The sequence below is a fragment of the Volvox carteri genome (genome assembly GCF_000143455.1).
Source record: "Volvox carteri f. nagariensis unplaced genomic scaffold VOLCAscaffold_34, whole genome shotgun sequence".
NCBI classification, from domain to species: domain Eukaryota; kingdom Viridiplantae; phylum Chlorophyta; class Chlorophyceae; order Chlamydomonadales; family Volvocaceae; genus Volvox; species Volvox carteri.
In genome coordinates this window covers 956,701-978,246 of record NW_003307577.1, presented here as the reverse complement: position 1 = coordinate 978,246, position 21,546 = coordinate 956,701, and the positions used below count along the sequence as shown (strand labels likewise).

The following is a 21,546-nucleotide window of genomic DNA, read 5'->3' as shown; positions in this document are numbered from 1 at the left end:
TGATGCATGACGATAATATGATGATGATGATGATGTAAGATGGTGTATTGATGATGTAAGGCTATGTAAGATGCAGGGAACCAACTACCGGTGCGCCCCTGAACAGGTGGGTGTGGGGTGGGTGGTGGGGGAAAGACGAACCACACACGATTGAAGCTGCTGCCAGGGCAAGAGAGTATCAAACGTGGTGGGGGGTGGGGTGGGTGGTGGGGGGTGGTGGGGGGAAATGGGGTGGGGGTCGTACACCACACGGACCACAAATCACTCAAAGGAAGGGCTACACGGCGGAAAGGAAGGACACGGTTGATCATCCCGTGGAGGTTGGCAAGAGGGGAAAAAGAAGCTGTAGCAGGGGTGAGAACACTCCGTACCGTACACGCAGTACGGCGACGAGTTTCCCGACACCAAACATTGCGTTGTGGGCCCAACGCCCACCACCCGCCCACCACCCGCCGTGTCCACCCCTCACCCCTCTTTACACTTACTTGTACACTACGCTCTCTACGTAGGCGTTGGCGAGGTCAAGCACGTGGCTGAGGCACTTGTTCCAGGCGTGGAAGGCGCCCAGACGGGGGCCGTGCTTCCGGAGGCGGAGGCTCAACGTGAACAGCATGCGCGCAGTCCTACAGCCACACAACGGCACGGCAAGGGGGGTGGGTGGGGCTGGTCAGTGGGGGGGGGGTACGGGGGTAGGTGGTGGGCGGTAGGAGCCAATAGCGCCACCGCCACCGCCAGCAACAGCAGCTGCGGCGGCGGAGTCGAGGTGCAGCGTAACCCATCACCATCATCTCAACCGAGGTAAGGGGAGAGGCATACAGGCAGTGGAGACACACAACCGCCGCAAACTCACCCCCCCGGCTCAGAGGTCCACCCCCAACCCAACCCAACCCAACCCAACCAAAACTATATGTAATGCAGTGGAATCCCCCCCTTCCCCCACCTGCACCCGCAAACCCCCACCCCCACTACCTGTACTCCAGCGCCTTGGAGAGGAAGGCGGGGTCCCTCAGGTGCCGCGGCTCCGTGTCGTGTGTGACCAGCGGGTTGTTGGGCAGCGCCCCCAGCAGGGCCGCGCGCAGGTAGTGGTAGGTGGCGGTGAGGGGGGCGCCGGAGAACTGCTGACGGTACTCCTTCAACAACATGGCGGAGACCTGAGTTCCGCACGGGATGGGAGGGGAGAGGGGGAGAGGGGGGAGAGGGGGGGGGTAAGATAGGGGTTTAGATATTAATTAAGCGCCGTGATTATAACATACCTAGCAAACGCGGTAAGAAGCCCCGTTAACGTAACACGTACAAGTGAAAACGGCTTTGACGCGGCAGAGAAAGGAAGCCCCTCCCCTCCCCTAGTCCTGTGCTAGGAGGCTGCACTACCAGCACCTGCTGCAAGAGGACGGTGTTGTCGCCCTCGAACGTCTGGAAGATGTCGTGATCGGACCGCAGCGCCCCCAGCCGGTTAACGGCCGCGTAGCCGTGACCGCCGCACACCTCCCGACACGTCGATAGCGCAGCCTGGGTGTACGACGTCGTGTACGCCTTGAGCCCGGCCGACAACGCGTGAACCTTTTTTTTGTTGTTGTTGTTGTTGTGGGGTTGCCGTGGGGGTTAGGGGTAGGGGAGGGAGGGAGGGGTAAGGGAAGGGGTATCAAACACTATGAAAAAAGTCGTAATATTGATAAAATATGTGAAGGTGCATTTGGGGGCTCCGAATCCGAATCAAAGGGTACAATGTACGACATACAGAAACTAGGGAAGCACTCACAGTTGGCCCTTTACGTCTTGCGTATTGTCCTCCTCCAGTTGCACACACACATACACACATACACAAAAATACACACACACATGCACCGACTCTCACCACCCACCCCACTCACTTCCCCCGCCCCGCTCTCACCTCCTCCACCAACTTGGGCTCTCGGGTTCTCTTCATGTCCACGTACTTCTCCACCAACAGGCACTTGGCGAAGTGGAGGCCGTACGCGGTCGCCACCAGCGGCATCAACCTAACCTGGGTGGACTGGTAGTCGAGTACGGCAACCTCCGGGGAGTCCGGGGGGCCGAATTGCTGACGGAGAGCCGCGTAACGGACCGCAATGGTCACCGCGCCCTGTACGAGTGTACGAGTTTTGGGGGTTTGAGGGGTTTCGCGGGTTTCGAGCGGGCATTAGGTTTTGTGTTATTATTGGGAATCGGTCGGTTGGTCGTTTGGTTAGTTGAGGGGAGAACGTGAGTGGGAAGATATGTAAGCCGCTGTGTTTTGCTTGCGTGACATTGTTTGGTTGACGAGAATGGTCAATAAAGGTTAATGATACATTGCAATGATACACTTTCCAATGTACGAGATAATAATTACATCACTACCCATAACAGACGCCTCACTCAGTCCTCATCTACCACCGCCATCCCCCCCCTTCTCCCTCCTCTCCCCTCCCTGTACCTTAAGGACCCCCACACTGCCGGCCGTCAGCCCCACTCGGCCCCCAGTCAGTTCGCCCAACGTCGCTGCGAACCTGAAACGGGAGAGGAAAAGTTAGTTCGTATGCATGTCAGTCACATCTCAGACATCCATCCATCCATACATACATACATGTTGACGGAAACACCTTAAATCAACTGCAATCAAGGACGGAAAGGGCCACACCAGGGGGTCATCAATCGCCGCCGGGGGGTCATTGACTCCCCCTCATTGCCATTTCTCTTCCCCTCCCCCCTCCCCCTTCCTCTCACCTCCTAGCCTGGCTGGTCAGCGGGCTGCTGTACCTGCCGCTCTTATCCACAGACGCAAACCGGTCCAGCAGGTTACCCCGCGGCACCCGGACGTGGGTAAAGCGAATGGCGCCGTTGTCGATACCGTTGAGGCCCACCTAAAGAGGGGAAAGACGAACCACGAACGAGTGAAGCTGCTGCCAGGGCAAGAGTGTACAAGAAGTAGAACTGACCAGTAGGCGTTCTTGAAGGCGCCGACCTCGGGGGTGGGGATGGGTGGGTGGGTGGAAGCGACCTCCGTACATGTAGGCAGTGGACGAGCACGGACTGACTGACGCGGCCGCAACGAAACACTCCCACCTTAACCCCAGGATGCGCGTGCACACACGTACACACATACACACATACAAACACACAGGACCAGGGCGCACTGCAAGGTGAAGACAATGTGCAGTAGAAGACGAGGGGGAGAGAGAGATGGGGAGAGAGAACCCCCCACAATTGAAAAGATCCTAAAAATACTGCCAACAGCAGCACCACCAGCACTACCACTACCACGAAAACGCAATCCGCACCATAACCACCACCACCACCACCACCACCAGCAGTCGCTGCTGCAGCACCAACATCAAGCTTTAAAGGAAGTAGTAGTGGCGACCAGACATGACATTCACCACCCGACACAACACACCCACACCTTGTAGCCGCAATCGCGGATCTCGACGCCAGGCAGCAAGTTGCCGCTCTCATCTCGTAACGGTACGACAAAGGCATGCACGCCGTGATCCACAAGCTTGGAGCCCCCGTTCGGGTCGGGCACCTTGAGCCTGGGAGGGGTAGGCAGTTATTACGGTTATTACGGTTAGTATTATTATTACGGAATTATTACGGGCTATGATTATTGGGGGTTCATTTCATTATGGACGGGGGTTAAGGGGGCTTAGGGAAAAGCCTAATTAATACCAAGCCTGACATAACCTTCCTCCTTCCCCTCCCCCTCCCCTCCCCTCCTACTTATGTCTTGTATATGCATACATACATACAGCATACATATATACATACATACAGCGTACATGCATACATACCTGGCAAACACCGTGGCCGCCCGGCCATCCTCCGCCGCGTTCCCGATCCACCACTTGATGGCTCCCTCGTCCGGGGTGTGGACGACCCACTCGTCCGTCAACACGTCCAACACGGCCTCCGTTTGGAGAGCCGCGACATTGCTGCCTGCCGGCCGGGAGCGCGGTCACATGCCCCGCACGCGTCTGTCTGTCTGCCTGTCTGTGTCTCTGTATGTGCGTGTGTCTGTGCCTATTTGTATGTGTACGAAGAGCAGGAGAGACATGGACTTGCATGCGCATAGGCATTTTTATTCAGTGTGTGTGTGTGTGTGTTTGTGAGTGTTTGTGAGTGTGTGTGTGTGTGTGTTTGTGATTATGTGTGCGTGTGTGAGTATGTGTGCGTGTGTGCGTGTGTGTGAGTGTGTGTGTTTGTGTGTGTTTGTGGGTGTGTACGCGGTTCTCTGTGTTTCCTGGATGTACATTTTATTATATGCACACATGTACACCTTCACGTGTGTTTTAGTGTTTTTATACTTTTCTACTACATGACTGTGTGTTTCTTACATTTTACTAAGGGTCGGGTCTCTAAAGGTACCCACCATCACTCATCACATGTGACGTCGTACCCAGCAGCCCGCCTCACCGTGTTTCAGTTCCGTCATCGCGAAGCAACCCGGCAAACGAAACTGCGCAATGTCGTCGAAGTACCGGCGCCGGTGCGCCTCGCTACCCAAGTTAAGAACTGAGCCGCCCCAAAGGCTGTACTGCACACCGCTCTTGACCTGTTCATGGCGGATATGGCACAAAAAATTCACAACTACATTCTCATATGATACATATAATAAAACATTCCAAATATATATACATATATATATCAATTTTTATTTTAACACACAGTTGCTTCGAGGGTGGTTTTTCCGATTTGCATGTTTGCGGGTTGTACCCACCATCAGGGACAGGTCCACCATGGAGAGGCACTCGCCCAGGTAAAAGTACTTGCGGGGGTCGCGTGCAAGCAGGTCCAGGGGACTGTAGCCGGCCTGAGAAGGACAAGAGGTATGATGAAGGAACACGAGCGGCGGCGGGCACGGGGTCAGAGCGATAGGCGGCGGGCATGAGGGAGTGATGGAGAGCGGGCAAAAGTACTACCGAGGGTGTCGACCTTTGTTGACCCCATTTTTCCCCCCTTCTGCCCATCATCTTCCCAAACGCACCTGCAAAATGACCTTAAGCGAGCGACGAACCAAAGCACGGTGCTCCTCTGCAAATACGACAAGAACGACAGGCAAATGCCGCAAACACGGCGGCGGGCAACAGGCAGCAAGGGTGCGGAATGGTGGATAGAGGACTTATTAACGAGGCTTATTAGTATGAAATAATAATAATAATAATAACAAATATGCACCAGGACACGATCACGTCCTGGAAGGAGGACCAATCGGAGAGAGATGCTGGTCGGCCTTGCGGGCAAGGCAAGGCCCAGGGAAAAGCGTAGTTATGTATCTTTCAATGGAGGTGTAAGATTGGATGCTCCATTGCTTCACCTATTTGTGAGTATCCATATATGGTGCCGATCCACCTAAACCAGAGAAAATGATCGCCACTTCTCAGGAAAGACTTGGTCCTGGCGAATTCCCCTTTCCCCTACAACGGAAAAACTCCCTCTGCCCCAGGGGCGATTGGCCTCGACCACGAAAAGTTCGTCATTAAGCTCAACACATCTGGTTAAGTGAAAATGCATTTCAGCGTTGGCTACAGGCAAGAAGCACGTGTCCGCCTCGGAAGAACATTGAAGCGCGTCATGGGTCGTTGACGGGTGGGCGCTGACGTGTCCCAAACAAACTAACCAAAGGCCGTCAACGGACCGCAGCTGGTGCTGGGCCAGTTGATTGCCTCTTGTCGCGCAGCAACTTTGGCAACAACTCACCCTTGGAAAGGCCCTCCTCCACGTTGGGAAGGAGGTCCGGATGTTGTCGAAAGAGTTCGTGGACCCTTGCCTTCATTTCGCGCATGTCGTCCAGGTACGTCTCCATGACGCCCGGGTCAAAGCGCGGCAGCATTTTAGCAGTCGATCGGGTCCGAGCCGGAGTCGTTGCGGCGCACGGAGCCAGAGTTAGCTGTTGCTGCTGGTCGGGGGCAATGCTGCGCCATTCCTGCGCCATGGCCTGCGGAGTGGCCGCTATCGCGCCGACGTGAGGCCGAATTTGACAAAGCAAGTGCTCAGCTGCTGAGACGTGATACAATTGACCGTGAAATTGAAACTGCAAGCTGTGTGGGGAAATAGGCAACTTTTAAAAACTGAGCTCACGTCGGGGTCCTCCCTTCAGTGTATACACTGTTACATGCACATGGACGACAGTTTTTTCTGATGTGGCAGCTGAAAACATTGGTACCGGAAGCTACACAACCGTCGTGCCGTGCTGACTCGGCACAACCGCCCTTTTCGCTTCTCCGCCGCAGCACCGGTTTTCTCTGTGCAGACTCAGTTAGTTCACCGCGTATTACTTTTCAGTATCTCCTGTATGAGTCTCTTCCAAACAGGAGATACTTTGGGAAGGCGTGGCCCATTCCTTCCCAGGGACTACTTTTCACCAAGCTTCAACACCTGCCCGCTACCTCTCCTTATGTCCTTACCTGTCATCCTTTATGCGTACAGTAGTGGTTCGATAACCTTTTCATGGTGCAATATAGTATAAGTGTCGCCCCATTCCTTTTGTCGCTCGGTTCGGAACGTGTCTCGATGGGTTAACGCAATAACATACTCGTCTCTCGAGTTCTCATTAAAAAATGTGCTGCCGCGGCGGAGGAAAAATACAGTCGAGCTAGGAACAGCACTGACCCGGGTTCAATGGGGACCCTAAGGAAGGGTAATCAGAACCGAATCGCAGACCATATGCGGACGGGTGAGCAACACGGAGGACGGGAAGGACCACAACAATAGAACTCCCGGGCGTGCACTGCTCGGATGGCAGGTGATGATGGCTGGGACAGGACGGACAGGCGTATGGAACGGGGAACCGTGTTGAACATTAGGCTCAAGATACAGCATACCCGAGCTTACTGATCCAACTTCGTTTAAAAACCTAGCTTACATTACATGGCGCTTTGGACACAAATCCAACAGGCTGCAAAACCTCAGGTACTTACCACAGGTTGCACCAATAACTAAGGGTAAGCGGACACAGCTGAAATCCAGCCACTTTTCCCCTCCTTCCTACCTCCCTCCGCCTTGCTCACCCCAACTCAGCGACTTTCCCTTAAATAATAATCCTCAATAGCTTCTCACAACCAGCAAAGGACTAAGCTTTCCAAAAGCGCCCTGCAAAGCGCCCTTGAAAGCCAACCTACCTAGCTAGCCCGCTACCGCTACCACTGTCACAGCAGCACAGAAGCGGGGGACATATCCACTACCGCAACGTAATCATAAGGTTGGCAGCTGATCACATGGCGGGTGATGATGATGATGATGATGATGATGACGATGTAGAGGAGCTGCAAACGACAAAAGGTGCTGCAGTAAACTGCAGCACTGCGCCGTGTGCACAGATGACGATGCAGCATGCTCCAACCCTGCCGTCGTTTCGGAGCTTGAACCGCTTCGGAGGCTGGGTGGTTACCCGGGCTGCTTTGCTGAGGTGTCCGCATGTATGTATGTCCGTATTGTAGATGTGTATGCATTCACCTTCTGCCTTTCCCCTCCTCCCCCTCCTGCTGCTGCGGGCGCATTCCGTACGTCTACCTCTTCCTCTCCCCAACTACGGCAGCGCACATGCGAGTAGGGAATTCGCTCTCCTGGTCCTGGTCCTGGTCCTGATCCCACAATCACGAACCGGGGTATAACACGGAATGCAGTACAAATGCAGTACAATAGCTAACTAAGGATGTACATCACATAAGGAGCCCAACGCACAATAGAGACAATGATAGGCCCTCCGCCCACATGCATGAGTTCATGTGCCCCGCATAAAACACCGTGGACCGCGATTTTCCTTCATCTCTTCCTAAGTTAATCGAGTTGACCCAGATCTCCATTACGATGATGTATGTTAAAAAATTATTATACAGTTGGAGTGCAAGAGTTGTGCTTTCCAGACGTAACACGCGCCCCTGCAGCCATCACTGCTACGGCCGCTACCGCCGCCGCCTCGATGACAGGTGTGCCGTGTTATTAATGCACCGCACCACCGCGGGAGTTACCCGGGGATCCGACGAAAACTCAACGACAGTCAAACCCCCCGGACTAACGCTCATCAGCCGCGCACAGCCACCAGTACCGCCGTTGCCCGCCCCCTCCCCCTCCCCCTCCCCCGCCCCCCGCTGGGCCCTCGGGATACCAAGCGCCGCCCAAACTACGCCCACGTGACTCTCAGCGTCGAGTACGACAAGCACATTGCCGTACGACGAAGAGCGAGCGTCGCCTGGCGGCGGCGGCGGTGCCGCCGTCACCAGCGATGATACTGCACGCTGCCAGATGGCCTCCGCTGGCGCACTGGACGGCAGGAACTCCACCGCAGCGGCACTGCCGCCATCGCCGGCACGGCCTGCATGCTCCGGCGGTGGCTTCACTGAAGGTGGCGGCTGCTGTCCCGCCAGCAATGCCGTCGCAGTGGCCGCGCTGACGCCAGGACCCGCCAGCACGTGGGTTACCTGAGTTGGTTGGGTTAGTTGTATTTCGTTGGTCGGGTATCGTTTGAAATATGTTGGTCGGTTGGTCGCCTCAGCTGGATGTGCTTGGCAAATGAAGTGGGAGGGATGCAGATGCCTTACGATGCCCGGCGGGGACCAGGACGAGATGAACCGGAGGTTAGTTGTGGTTGAGTCCGTTGTAAAACGGACTGTTGGACCGTTGAGTTGGTTATGAGATGACAGACCACTGCATAGTCGAATCCCACAATTACGAGTCTCGGAGGTCTTGAACTTTAACGTGTCGGGGTCAGAGATACATACATAAATACATTAGGCAGGTGGCTGGCAGAAGTTAAGGCCTGGCAGAAGTTAAGGCCTGACTTGTGCTCCCGGAGGTTCCGGGCTCAGATCCGCCTGCCGACCCCTCGGTGTGTGAGGGGTGTTGAATTGGGAGGTGGCCCCCCATCTTGTGGACGGTGTGGGACGTGATTATATCAACTTGCGAGCTGACCAGGAAATAAGTTGTGGCGCCGTTTATCCGCTAGATTAGGTTGGATGCTGGTGGTGAGTTGCTGAACCCAACGAATACGTTCTGAAGTCGGATGGGGTGAATGGATTAGGGTGCCCCTCTCGCAGGGGCGAGCAGGGAACTGCCTCCAAGGGAAAGGGGGCCGCTGGTGAAGCTATACCACCCTGTAACAACATCATACATACATACACAGCGCATTTGTCACCACGGCCTTTGGGGCCTCCGCTGTCTCGAGCTGTGTGAGGGTGGGACCTTACAAGTACATCATGGTGTTGCCGCCCTTGCAGAGTTCCTCCGTCCTGCTCCCTGTTCTGGACCCTCCCATGCTCTTCCCCCCCCCACACACCAGATCCCTACCTGCAGCTTGCTCAGCACTGCCGCCAAGGAACGCAGCTCTTCCTCCACCTCCTCCTGCACTTCCAACAGCATCTCCCTTTTCGCCACTATCGGAGGTTGCTGTGCTTTGCGCCGCTGTGGATGTGAAGACGACGGCGGTGTCACCAGCACCACATTCGCCAGCACCTTGTCGGGGTTCTTGAACGGGTTGTCCGGGGACTAGGGGTGTACGTGTGTGAGTGCGTATGTATGTATGTAAGATAGGAAAGAAGGGAGAGGGGAAGTAAGGGTGCGGAAAAATACGGAATACAAAGAGAAGGAGTGTGGTTGGAAGGAAAGAGGAAGCGGAAGAAGAGGACAGATATGCGTTGTTCGCTGAAAAGCATGTACTACGAAATGCGCTGGAGGGGCGTGGACGCTCTCAGCGCTCAGGACTTTTTTTTATGATGATGGATCTATGAGGCGACACCACCAGACGTCTCTCGGGGCTCAGCTGCGGCCATCAGGGTCCAAAATGCGCTTTGCCCCGAGATACTCATTCTTGCTTGTTTTGTTTCCCTCTTCTTTTGTTATCCACTAGGAGGGCCAAAACCCTTCAACCCTCACTGCTCCAATCCGGATCGCCGTCGGCAACCGACCTCCTGCCCCGCCTAACGTGAAAAACATCTTTCCGCCCTCCAGCAGTTACCCCTCCAGGAGCCAACTCGCACACACACACATATGCGTACAGACATACATACATACATGCACGCGCCCCGACCTTGCGACCGCTGCTCCAATTTTGCAATACACAACTCTCCCGTGTTCATATATACACACCTGGTTGAGGCAGGACAACGTAATCCGAACGCCGCTGCTAGCGTTTGTGTTTGTCACGGTAGCTGTTGAGGGCTCCAGATCAATGACGCTCAATGCGGCGTTGTTTTGGGGAAGCCGTCTGCGCGCCGAAAATGGTCAAGGGAGGTGAGGGGGAGAAGTGGGGCGGGAGGGAAAGGGGGGACACCGGTGGGCTTTGCGTGTGCGTCTTCCCCCTCCCCTCCTTTTCCCTCCCCTCCCCTCCCCCTCTCCCGCACCCCCTATCCTCATCCAAAACATACCGTTAATAGGCGCTGCAAACCGACCTCTAAAGAAACACATGTTTCGCCGTCCCTTGAGGAAGGCAGGTGAATCCAGAGACCCCCAAGAGAGCTTTGCTCTGTAGCCCCCTGCTTGTATGACTGGGATACGCCGGACGTGTACGCCGGACGCGTCGTACCGGAAATATGACGGCGGCAGGCCCAGTGCGGTCGCGACGAGAGCTTGATTGATTGCGTTATGAGCCACCACGAGGACTACCCGCGGGTCGGTTCGCGCAACAGCCTCCGCCGCCGGTCGACCTGCTGCTGCTGCTGTTGCTGCTACTGTCGACCCCCCGGCGCCCTGTTGGGGCCGCTGTAGCAGGTTTCGCCAGGCTAGGGACGCGCGATGCCAAAGCTCCCTGCAGCCATACGATTAAACCCCGCAGGACAAGTTTTCGTGATCACATTGAGCGCCGCTCTTCCATACTTCCATTTCAAAACCCTAAAACCATTTCAAATTCTTTTAAAACCCTGAAACGTCGACAAGCTATCATTGCCATAGTCGTCACCAGTTCATCAGGAGTTGGGACGCGGGACAGAACCCTAGGGCCCCTAGGGCCCCTCAGGCAATGAGAGAGGGAAGGGCCTTGAATGGGAGGGTGCCGAGCCCTGGGAGCTGGGGGAGGTGTGGGTGCGGACGAAGGACGGTGGCCCGCGCAGTGGAAAATACATGCGGTGATGCCTCCTCGTCATGAGCTTCAGAAGCAAGGGCTGTCTTTCGGGTTTGCGGGGGCGAACTTCAAAGACTTTAAAGACACGTACGTACATACACGTGTACACAAAATGTGTACACAAACGCATATTGCTATTAGTTATTTGTTGTTGTCGTTACATCATTATCATTATCATTGTATTGTATTATCATTTTACCATTGTTATAATCATCATCGTCTCCATGTATTATATTATAGTATCTGGTTGTTATATTATCTGATGGTATTGTCATTATTGCTATCATTTCGCCCAAGCGGCATCGCCCAAACCCACATAATCTCTCTCTCCACACCTTTCCTCCGCAAACACGCCCGTGTCCAACACCAACCAATCAAACAAACAACGAAGCAATCAACCAAATTAACGAGCTTGACAACATACTTTAAGCGACGGACGCACCTCACTGGCGCGTGAGAGTTCAGTTCAAAAGTATGCGGCTCTTTTTGCCATTTGCTGTACTGATCGCCGTACAGCGCCTTGCCCTCGTGTTTTAGCAGGCCCTGATGGCCCCCGCGATGGAAGGCGAGGTGGGGTGAGATGGGGTGAGGGGGATCACTTCCGGTGGGTGAGGGAAGGTGATGTGAGGGGAGGTGGGTAGTTACGATTCAGAAAATAGCACACGCATCGTGGTTGAAGTCAGAGTGGCATAGAGGGGAACTGCTGGTGGTGATGATGGTGGGTGTAGTGATGGTGGTGGTGGCGGAGGTGACGCACATCCGCACATCCGTCGCACGATATGTGGCGAGGTCGAGACTGCATAATTACTTTCCGAGTACTGGAGCTCACAGTGATGCTGCTGTCGCGGCGATTGCTACTGCTGCTGTACCGCAGTCAACAGCCAAATTACCCTTAGATAATCTGACTTACATTGACTAGATAATAGAAATAAGATCAACCATGATTACAACATCAGCAGCAACAGCAACAAATCCGTCCTGCTCAGAACGTTGCTCTATCCCTCACATTCCCTTTTTTCAGTGTTTGCTTGGGTGTCTCTTCAGGGTTGGTTTTTATCCGAGAGCTGTTCCCCCCCGGCTTGTGAGAGAGACACCCTTCACTTCTGGAGGGTTGAGGGGTTGATCCTCCCTGCACGCCGTCAGGACGCATCCATCCATTTGGGGGTTGGGGTTGGGGTTGGCGCTGAAGGCGGACCTGGAAGTGATAGAGGTCGATCTCCCGCAGTGACGGCAGCGTAATCCGCCGTACGGTATCGGAGCCGCTGATGACGTCCTCCTCCGCGTCGACGTCCTCCTCACCCATCCTCGTGGATTGCCCCTGAGACGCAAAACAACGGGGTTCATGGATTCCCGCCGGGTGAGCGGGTTCGGGCTGGGTGGTTTTTTGTGGACTGGAAGTGGCACCGATTCACCGCGTCCCAAACGTGCGCACAGGCCCCACCTGCAGCACCACATCTGCTGTTTGCCGAGCTCTGGCCAAGGGGCTCTGAAACACTGCGGAGAAGCGCATGGAGGACAGCTGTATGGGGGGAGGGAAGTACGGCGCGGTTGTAATTGCGAGGGGAGGGTAAAGTATGGGTCGTTAGAGGCTTAGGACCCTTTGGACGTGAGTTGGGCGTAGGGTAGGGCTGGAGGAAACATCCAAACGGACCATCGATGCAATCGCGAGCTGGTAAAGTCAGCAAATCCACCAAAGCCTCACCATGTCGCGTGTTTTCTCAGCTTGCTTGATTCCCTTTTCTGTAAGCACTGATAAATCTGTGCTGCCCTGGATGCGGCCTTCAGCATTCCAGGTGCTTTGACCATGCCGGACGATGACGACGCGAACTGGCTCGGTGATGGACGGCATGGGAAGCGGTGGTGCATCAATGCGATCTTTGAAGCACGTGAACTCGTCGATGCCATTCCAGAGCGATAAGGAGGCTGGACCGGAAATGGCGACCGATGATGCGCGAAGCCTGTCGCCCGGTCCTGGGACAGCGCCTGTCATCGATGTGGCACTGTAATACTTATGTGAAATATGAGGCCCCAAAGCCCTTGGAACATGGTGCATCCGCAGAAAGTCTCCACCCAAATTGCCATGACTAACTGCTTTATGCAGCTTGCAATGCATCGTATTACCACAAAATATTCCCGCTTTCTTGTTGACAGCAATGCGCTTTGATGCCTTGCAAAGAAACAATCCAGGAATCTTCTCTTAACAGCTGTAGTCGTACAGTATTGTGTGGCGGTTGGTTGCCGAACCCAATATGTCTCCCCATCCGCGTTGGAAGCATTCCCAGCCCTGTAAACTCACATCAAAGGCCAGGCCAGGATCCCACGCGCCCCATCAGGTGGCCACGGTGGCCTACAGCATAACTACACACGGCAGCCCTTTAGTCCGAACCCACAAACGGGGTTATTAAAATAACCCGAGCTCGAGTGCGCCGGGGAGACGGCAATATCCCTCTTCTACTGGAGGCGACGCGTTACACCCGGGCACGCAGGAGCGGCGCAAAGGGGCAGAATGAGGGAAACAGAGGTGTATACGGGTATGATCAAGAACCGCGCCAGGAGGGGCAGGTGAATGTAAAAGCCGTACGATAGGCAAGGAATAGCATCACATGCACAACGGTGCACCAATGATGCGAGCTGAGCTGAGATGCGCTGAAAGAGCTAGGCTAAGCAGGGCTGGCGGCTTCAGCTGAGATCCATAATGCAGATATACACACAAACACATCCGCGGATTTGCGCGCTAAAGCTTTCTCACGGCGGGTAATGCAATTGAGGTGGCAGGAGCCCTCGGGCGTTGCTTTAAGATACATCCCAGCCTCAATGGAGCATCGCTCCCCAGCCGCCAGGATTATCGTTGTATGGGTTTGGATACTGTAGGGCCAGACAGGCGATGAGCTCAGTAAATATCCTGCGTCGCGTGACGAGGCGTGTCTTCCGACGTACACACTTTGTCTCGCTGGAGACATGACGGTTTATTCTGGTAATGAATTGATAATAAGATAATTCATTCCAAGCTAAATTATGACCTTGTAAACTGTATCTACTGAAGTCCGAGATGCCTGTAAAGGTACGACAATATGGAACTCATGTTGACCTTGGGCCACGTTTCTGCGGGGTTAATAACGCAATTTTGATATCGTTTACGGCGACAACTAGCTGCAAATGTACAACAGCGCGCCAGAGTACCAAAGTGGAGTAACCTGAGCAAGAGCTGGCAGGCGACAGGCCGTATATTTCCATTTCAGCTTTAGGAAGCGCTAAATGTAAGATACTTTTGACATATTATATGAACAATATGGTTTACTAAGCTCATAGGCAGCGCCGCTTAGAAGCAGGAGGAATCTCAGCCCTTATGGTTGGTGGCTTGCCGGCGGGCCGGGTGGCAAAATGACGCTTTCAAGGGCGGCCTCTTTGCGCTCAGCAAATTCTGAAACATCTTCAGCTGGTGATGCGACTGAGCGCCTGCGGAAGCGGTAAGTGCCAGACATGTAGAATTGACGCCAACCGCCGTTACACACCCAACCACTGGCGCTCTATGACCTCAAAATCTGCAATGATTATCTTTAAACATGTTGTGCTTTGGAAGCAGCCCCAGAGCACTAAAGGCTCCGGGTCGGAAGTACCGGGCCTTCCATGCGTATACACTTATCTCAAAATGCTGACCCGGTCAACGCTTTGACACGCTAATACACCCTCAAGTGTGACATTAAGCGTTGAAATCTGTAATAACCTAGATAGCAGTTTGTTTGCTCAAGGCCGGAGTCCAACGGCGCTGTTGCCTCACTCCTTCCCGACGACGATAACTCAGCGCTGCGCTTCGCAGCGCCGTCCCGGGAACCTTAGCAGGCCTTAGCATCGGCTGAAGACACCTTAAGCTCTTGTTTCTGACGCCACTTAAGTCTTTTCCTTACGACATGAAGCGCACACCGCCGCTCCATCCTCCCAAAGCGCTCGCAACGCATCCCCAACCCTTTCCCTTGGCACTGCCTCATCCTAACTTCGTCCCTTTATTCCCAACTGAATCCCCATCACTCCGTTAAAGCTTCATTATCCACTTAAATGGATGACTAAACGTATTATCTAATGAGATTTTCAAACCATTTACGTCCTTACGAGTCTTGTGCTACAGGGAGCCGCAAGTCTCCCGGCCTGGATGGGAAGGATCGTTGGAACCCCTGCAGGACGGCATAGCCACGATTGCTACTGTTATCATGTTTCATGTCGAGCCCTTTCCATATATTGATTAGCTGAGATGCGTGCCCTGCATAATTAATCTGTGCCCGCCGGTTCCTCGCAAGCCGCACAGCAAGCTGACAGGGCCCTGCCCGCTCTGTCCTACGTCACTGTCGCCAAAGGCTCCCATGACCGCCTCTTCCACGTGCATGCCTCCTGCAGGCATGGACTTGGCACAAACCAGGATGGAGACGGGGAGGAAGAGGAGGACTTGCTGGAACAAAACAAGACACTGCAGGAGGCGGTCTTCAGTGCAATGTGAGCGACGGGCTGGCAGACAGGCAGACAGACAGCCAAACAGACGGACGGACAGCAAAACAGGCGTGCGGTGCAGTCGAACGAGCGAGCATAGGAGGGAGGACGGGAGGCAGGGAAAAGATATGGAAAAAAAGGGCGGGAGGCGCGAGACACGCTGAGGGGCTTGATGAGGGTGGAGGGCGGGGCAGGTTACCAGGGCGTGCGTTGGTAGCCGGAGCGACACGGGAGTGGAGTGTTGATGGTGGGTCCAACATAAAAGAGGTAACGCACCGGTGACGGTCTGACTGGCTGGCGATGGGGGTGAATGACTGGGTGAAAGACTGGCTGGCGATGGGTATTTGCCAGCTAATGAATCCAGGGGGTCTTCAGCAATACATTCATTCATTCGTCGAGCCTTTCACATCCATACAATAGCACATTCCGAGAGCACGTTCCCTACAGCCTTATGGCAGGCTCAGAAAAAACCCGCACGCCAACGTGTACGAGCTCTTCCACTCACTCTTGTCCCCCCGATCAAACTCCCTCGGGCTCGGTTTCACGCACACACGCAATAAGCCACCACGACCGGCCCCCCGCTCACGCGCATGAGCGTCCTTGCTGTGGCTGGGGCGTGCTGCAGGTACTGCCTGTCCCGCAGCCGTACTGCTGACAGTTGGCGCTGGGCGACACTGAAGCTGGTCTTGGAGGGCCTTGTGCCCTTTCTAGTTGTATTCAATCCGCACCATTGGCCCCTGGACACCGGCAACCCAGTTTGGCAGGTGGTACGGTGGGCCCAACCGGTGACCCCTGTTGCGACTATCTGGGTGGGTGGGGTGTGGCTGGGGGGGAAGTGGGGGGGGAGTTCGTTAATGGTTGCGTGCATCATCATGTTTTACTTTGACCGTACTGCATTACTGGGTCCGATCCAATAATGGCATTGAGTAATCCATTAGTAATTCATTGAGTCAATCAATTGGTTTTGGCCATAGCCGCAACACCCCACTCGGGGGCAGTCAGGGTCATCACCAGTGCCACTTGCCCGGCGCCGCCACCACCAGGGCCGCCAGGACCATAGGCATCAGCACCGCCACCGCCACCGCCACCGCCACTAACCCACCGGCATTGCCAGCCGCAGCAGCAACTCCCCCTTCCCCCTGCACAAAAGCACAATTGCCAGCACCAGACACAGGTCCAGCACGAAACAAGAACATTTCCTTGTCCAATCATACCTACGTATATTGCCCGCCGTCTGAACAGGGCTATCGTACGTACGTCAACATCTTTTACGCGCTTGTGTGCCTTATCTATTCGGTGGTGATTTCCATTGGTGTCCTCACGCTGGCCATGAGGCGGCAGGTTGGTGGTTGGTTGGTGGTTGGTTGGTAGTTGGCTGATGGGTGATTGGAATGGAGGAAGGGAGCCGGGAATGCCTGGCATGTATTGGGCAGGTTACGGGCTCAATGATAGTTGATCATCTCGACATCATGACGGGAGGGGTTCCGTGTAAGGCGTAGTAAGCGTTGTCTCCTTATGACACACACGCATGGCCCAGTTTTAACAACCCTAAGTTACAAATTCCGTCTGTGTGTGTGCGGGGGGGAGCCCCGATCCGTAAAAAAAGGGGGGGGACAAATCAATAATTTTATCTTTTTCCCCCACTCCCTGGGAGAACCTCCCCACCTTCCTTGCCAAACCATGCATGTATTGGCCGTCGCGCGGCGCGGCCATACTACAAAAGCACATCCGCCACACACCCACACCCACCCATACTTGCCCATCACCCGCCCACACACTGCTGTTACCGGCGGCGGCGGTGGATGCTGCTGCTGCTGCTGCTGCTGCTGCTGGTGGTATAGGAGCACTCCCGGTGGCTTCACCGTTTCGCGCAGCTGCTTCAAAAGTTCACCGATGCACTGTTCAACATGGCCTACGTGGCCGTGTTCGACTACATCATGTTCCTGTTCAACTGTCGCTTCGGATCTCCGGGTCACCCGCACAACTACTGGAGCGACGTGCGTGAGTCAGCATTCTTGGCGTCGTCCGTTGGTTGGTTGATCGGTTGGTTCGTTAGTTATTCGTTGTCGTAAAATTGTTACTTGACTGAAAGGACGCTGTACGGATGATGATCAATGGCATACGATTTGTGTACAACATCAGTTGTGAGTTCCTGGGACTGAGAGGGACTGCATCGAGTGAATGCCCCATGTGTGCGCGCCCGTCAGCTAGGGGCTTTCCAATGGAAGCAGAGATGTCTCTTTGGTTGGAAGAAGAAGGAACGGCAACTTAAAGAACATATCTCACGGCGGCGGCTTGACGGCAAAATAGCAGTCCAAATAAACCACACACATGCCCACATATAGGCTCAGCGGCATTAAGGGGCCCCATGCTGCAGCACAAGGGATATCGCTCGAATTACTACTACATGTTCATGCTGCCGTACATCACCCACGTTTTCACCTCCGTGGCCCTGACCTCCTCCTCGCTCTCCACCGCACATCTTATATGTCCATATGTATGTATGTATTTATGTATTTTATGTACTTATGTATTTTATGTATTTATGTATGTCGTTACCAGAATGCTTGTCAGGCCATCACATCATCCTGCTGGCGGTGGGCGCTGTCACGGCTGTCGTCTTCTTCCTGGCGACGGCCCTGATGGTGGGTCGATTTGGTAAAGCTGATACACAAAACGATACAGCGCAGCCCAACACAGCGACGCAAGGCGGAGAGCAAAATAACTCCGTGATAAACCCTCCGGATCCTAGCCAGCAGCAGCAGCCTCTTGTGCTTCAAATACGTCATGCCTGCTTTTTGCAAAATTTGCTTTATCTGGTCAATTTCGCTTAGCTTACCATCGAATATGGTTTTGGGGGAGTTTTGAGGGAGGTAGGACGGATGAAGTGATAGGGGGCCTGACGTGGCCTGACGGACCATTGATGATCTGCTGCTGTAACCAAGTTACCGTGATAATGAACTTATAAAGAGAGCATCCGAACATCATCTCCCATGATTGCTTTTTTTCTTTCCCAGCCCTGTGCCCTGTGCTACCTTGGAGCACGTACCCACGCATTACACGATTTCCCCTCACCGCCGTACACACGTTCGTACATTCGCAGTTGGTCGCCAGCTGCGATCTGAGTCCGGTGGCAACGGGCATAACTGCTTCTCCGGCCGCCGTGACCAGGCTTCAGGTGCTGGTGCTCAAGGTAAGGGAATTGGAGGTTGGGAGTTATATGGGTTGGTTGGTTGGTATGTTTGCGCTTGGGTGACGCAAAACAATGTACTTTTGTTCATGCACATAAAAGATCCAGATCCAAGTAACCCTAAACACTTTCACAAAATCCATGTTTCCATGTTTGCATACCCATTCCATGTTTACCCATACACACATAATCATATTCTTGTATTCAACCCCCGTCCAGGCTTTGTTTGTGGTGGCTGCTGACACGCTAGTCGCTGTTGGTAAGCCCCAAGCCGTGGTGATGCTGGTGCTGGCGCTGGGAATCTGCTGGTTGAACTTTCGGGCGGTGAGCGACTCTTGCCAACAGGAACACACACAGACACAGACACACACACAGACACACGCAGTATGTAGGGTCCGTACAGGGTTTCCGGGTTTCCTCTTTCTTAGTGAATCCCCCTCCCCCCCGAGAGCCGGATCAGGCCGGGGAGGGAGAGGGGAGTCTTGTTGCGTGTTTCAGAGGCTCAGTGAACGCAAACTCGCGTGATGGAGCCTTGACTCGTGAGAGCGTGCGACGCCTCCCAGCCCCCGGGGGGGAGAGCGGAGCTAACGGACCTGCGGCTCTCGGCTGCTTAGGAGAGGGCATATAGGCCCCTCACGCCCCTCACGCTCCCGTCCGCGGGAGAGAGCTTAGGCGGTCTTCTGGGCATTCTTCTACTTGTTACTTCCCACACATACAGACACGCACACAGACACATACAGAGACATACACACGCAGACACATACACAGAGTACATACGCACATATCACGTACTATTCCCCGTCCCGTAAGCATCCCGCATCCAAAATCCTCAACCCCCCAACCGCCTCCAACTACCTCCAACTACCTCCAATGACACCCTGCAGCTGCCCTTCCTGAGGCTGTACGTCAACGACATCTGGGTGGCCGTCTGGGTCGCAGTGTCGTATCTATGGTACGCACTACATGATGCCGTACGCGTAATGATACCGCGTAGGAGCTGCGCGTGCATGGAAAAGCAACAAGAGCCCCGCCCCGCCCCGCCCCGCCCCCGCCTGCTTTGTGTGGTGCAGCAAACCCTAGAGAGTGTTTATCCTCTCGAACCTCCTCTTCATCTGGCTGAAATTGACTTTTGACGATAGGATGGTTCGACACCTCACAGCAACTCTTAAGGGACTGTGACCTCCAATCTGTAGCACCTCGTAGATTGTACGTACGGCACACACACATCGTTTGTAAATACGCGCTAGGGCGCTCTCCACCAGCATCTTGAGAGGCGTTTTCAGCGGCCAGCTGCCGCACAACCTCAGCCACTGACTCCGGCCACCAACTTCGAACCGCACCGGCCGTCTGCCGTTGGACCCCTCAAACGACCTTTCCCCTTTCCCCGCAGCACGATACATGTGGTAATGGATCTCCGTAACGACAAGGAAGCCGGGCTAATGACGCGGGTGGGTCATGTGCGTGTGTGCGTATGTGTGTGCGTATGTCTGCGTGTGTATGTCTGTTTTTGCAATCGTGTACCTGTGGTGGCGGTGGTGGTGATTGGGTAGATGGCGAGTGGTTTCAAAGAGAAAGACTAAGTTATTGGCGGCCGATGATGAGAGGTCGCTGGCGGCCAGGTCGTACGTGTTGGTGGGTATTCCTGGTGGTGGTGGTGGTGGTGGTGGTGGTGGAGCAATCCTCACGTCCGGCGGTCTGGGGGACAGCGATGGTGTAGTGATGGCTGCAGGGAGCAATTGCTGCGAGAAATATAACGACCACCAACTGACCAACCGACCAACCGACCAACCGGACTAAAGCCTGAAAGGAACTTGAAGAGAGCGGTCAGCTGGTGGTGGCTAATTAAACCAATGGCGAGCCGCACGTGGGGTGTCCAGCACAGCATCGGATTTTACAGCCGGAGAACATCATACAATTGTCTATTCCCCTACCACTGCAAACCAACCACTGTCCAACCCATTCTATTCCCCACGGCAACCCAACCATCGCCTAACTTGCGGTCTTGTCCCCTAGCAGGTCGTACTGTACGGCACATTTCCGGCGCTGGTAACCGGGGCTGTCGTGACGGCGGTATGGTCTCGTTGGCGATTGCGCCCTGCTGCCGCCTACCGGGGTTTGGATATTGTCACGGCGCGTCAGCGCAAGTTGAACAAATTTTCGTCGCCAGGTGGGTGATGGTGGGTGCGGACGGGTTGGTGGCGTGTGCGGGTGGGTGAGGCGGGGTGAGGTGGCGCGGAAGGGCATGGGACTATAACTGGGGCTATAGCGTAGCGCTGCTTCCTTGAGTCCTGTTTGTTGTGCGTGGCTCTGTGATTGATCGTTTGCCTGGCAACGGTTGGCACGGCAAGGGCCGTCCCGCGCCTCAGGTTCTACGGGGCTGTTACATCCTGCCTGGAGCCTCATCATTGTAAGAGGACTGCGACCTGATGGCACACACGCCGGCATCACATGCCATCCGGTTGCAAATCCTCTTCATATACTTAGTAGTAGTAGTAAATGTTTGCCCTTTCCCACCCTGGATTGAGCTGCCTTCACAGCTGACGTAGAGGTCGTGGCACGGGTCATGCGGCACTTCGATTCAGAGGGTGTAATCCTGGAGGAGGCCGCCCAGCTGGGGGAGACCATCATCAAGGTGGGTTGGTTGGGAGGGGAAAAGATGGGATGCCTAATGCGTGCGTGCGTGTGGTGTGTACGACATCAGTTCCGCCCCCGGCCCCCCTTGCTCCCTCCCTTTCCTTCCCCCCTCGTTTTTTTAGTGCGGCATGGCTGTGTTTCCCGGCCACGTGGGCCTCCTGATTCTGTACGCCAACTTCCTGATGGAGGTCAAGAG

The 21,546-nt window shown here is 54.6% G+C and overlaps 3 protein-coding genes across 3 annotated transcripts in view; 1 reads left to right on the top strand and 2 right to left on the bottom strand.

The window, feature by feature from the left end:
• Window positions 1–61: 61 nt before the first annotated feature.
• VOLCADRAFT_93927 (uncharacterized protein) lies at window positions 62–6,408 on the bottom strand (the record flags this gene model as incomplete). The annotated part of the gene is made up of 14 exons (XM_002953102.1): window positions 62–98; window positions 486–623; window positions 970–1,151; window positions 1,378–1,509; window positions 1,892–2,104; window positions 2,435–2,507; window positions 2,725–2,861; window positions 3,401–3,530; window positions 3,789–3,933; window positions 4,411–4,549; window positions 4,715–4,807; window positions 4,982–5,028; window positions 5,695–5,994; window positions 6,402–6,408. 14 exons carry the CDS (start codon window positions 6,406–6,408, stop codon window positions 62–64), a joined length of 1,773 nt encoding a protein of 590 aa, XP_002953148.1.
• Window positions 6,409–7,207: 799 nt separating this feature from the next.
• On the bottom strand, window positions 7,208–13,037 carry pgm4 (phosphoglycerate mutase; the record flags this gene model as incomplete). Its single annotated transcript, XM_002953101.1, has 9 exons — window positions 7,208–7,372; window positions 8,127–8,414; window positions 9,280–9,477; window positions 10,078–10,195; window positions 10,514–10,735; window positions 11,490–11,590; window positions 12,243–12,365; window positions 12,489–12,566; window positions 12,750–13,037. The coding sequence occupies 9 exons, from the start codon at window positions 13,035–13,037 to the stop codon at window positions 7,208–7,210; spliced, it is 1,581 nt and encodes a 526-aa protein (XP_002953147.1).
• Window positions 13,038–14,428: 1,391 nt separating this feature from the next.
• Window positions 14,429–21,546, top strand: part of VOLCADRAFT_93925 (uncharacterized protein) — a gene marked incomplete at both ends in the record, with an annotated part of 17,867 nt that continues 10,749 nt past the window's right edge. Inside the window, 12 exons of the mRNA XM_002953172.1 lie at window positions 14,429–14,514; window positions 15,437–15,532; window positions 16,152–16,298; window positions 16,570–16,867; window positions 17,401–17,523; window positions 18,630–18,719; window positions 18,936–19,040; window positions 19,601–19,668; window positions 20,107–20,164; window positions 20,733–20,883; window positions 21,254–21,348; window positions 21,473–21,538. Coding sequence (XP_002953218.1) covers window positions 14,429–14,514; window positions 15,437–15,532; window positions 16,152–16,298; window positions 16,570–16,867; window positions 17,401–17,523; window positions 18,630–18,719; window positions 18,936–19,040; window positions 19,601–19,668; window positions 20,107–20,164; window positions 20,733–20,883; window positions 21,254–21,348; window positions 21,473–21,538 — 1,383 coding nt within the window. The remainder of the gene's footprint in view (window positions 14,515–15,436; window positions 15,533–16,151; window positions 16,299–16,569; window positions 16,868–17,400; window positions 17,524–18,629; window positions 18,720–18,935; window positions 19,041–19,600; window positions 19,669–20,106; window positions 20,165–20,732; window positions 20,884–21,253; window positions 21,349–21,472; window positions 21,539–21,546) is intronic.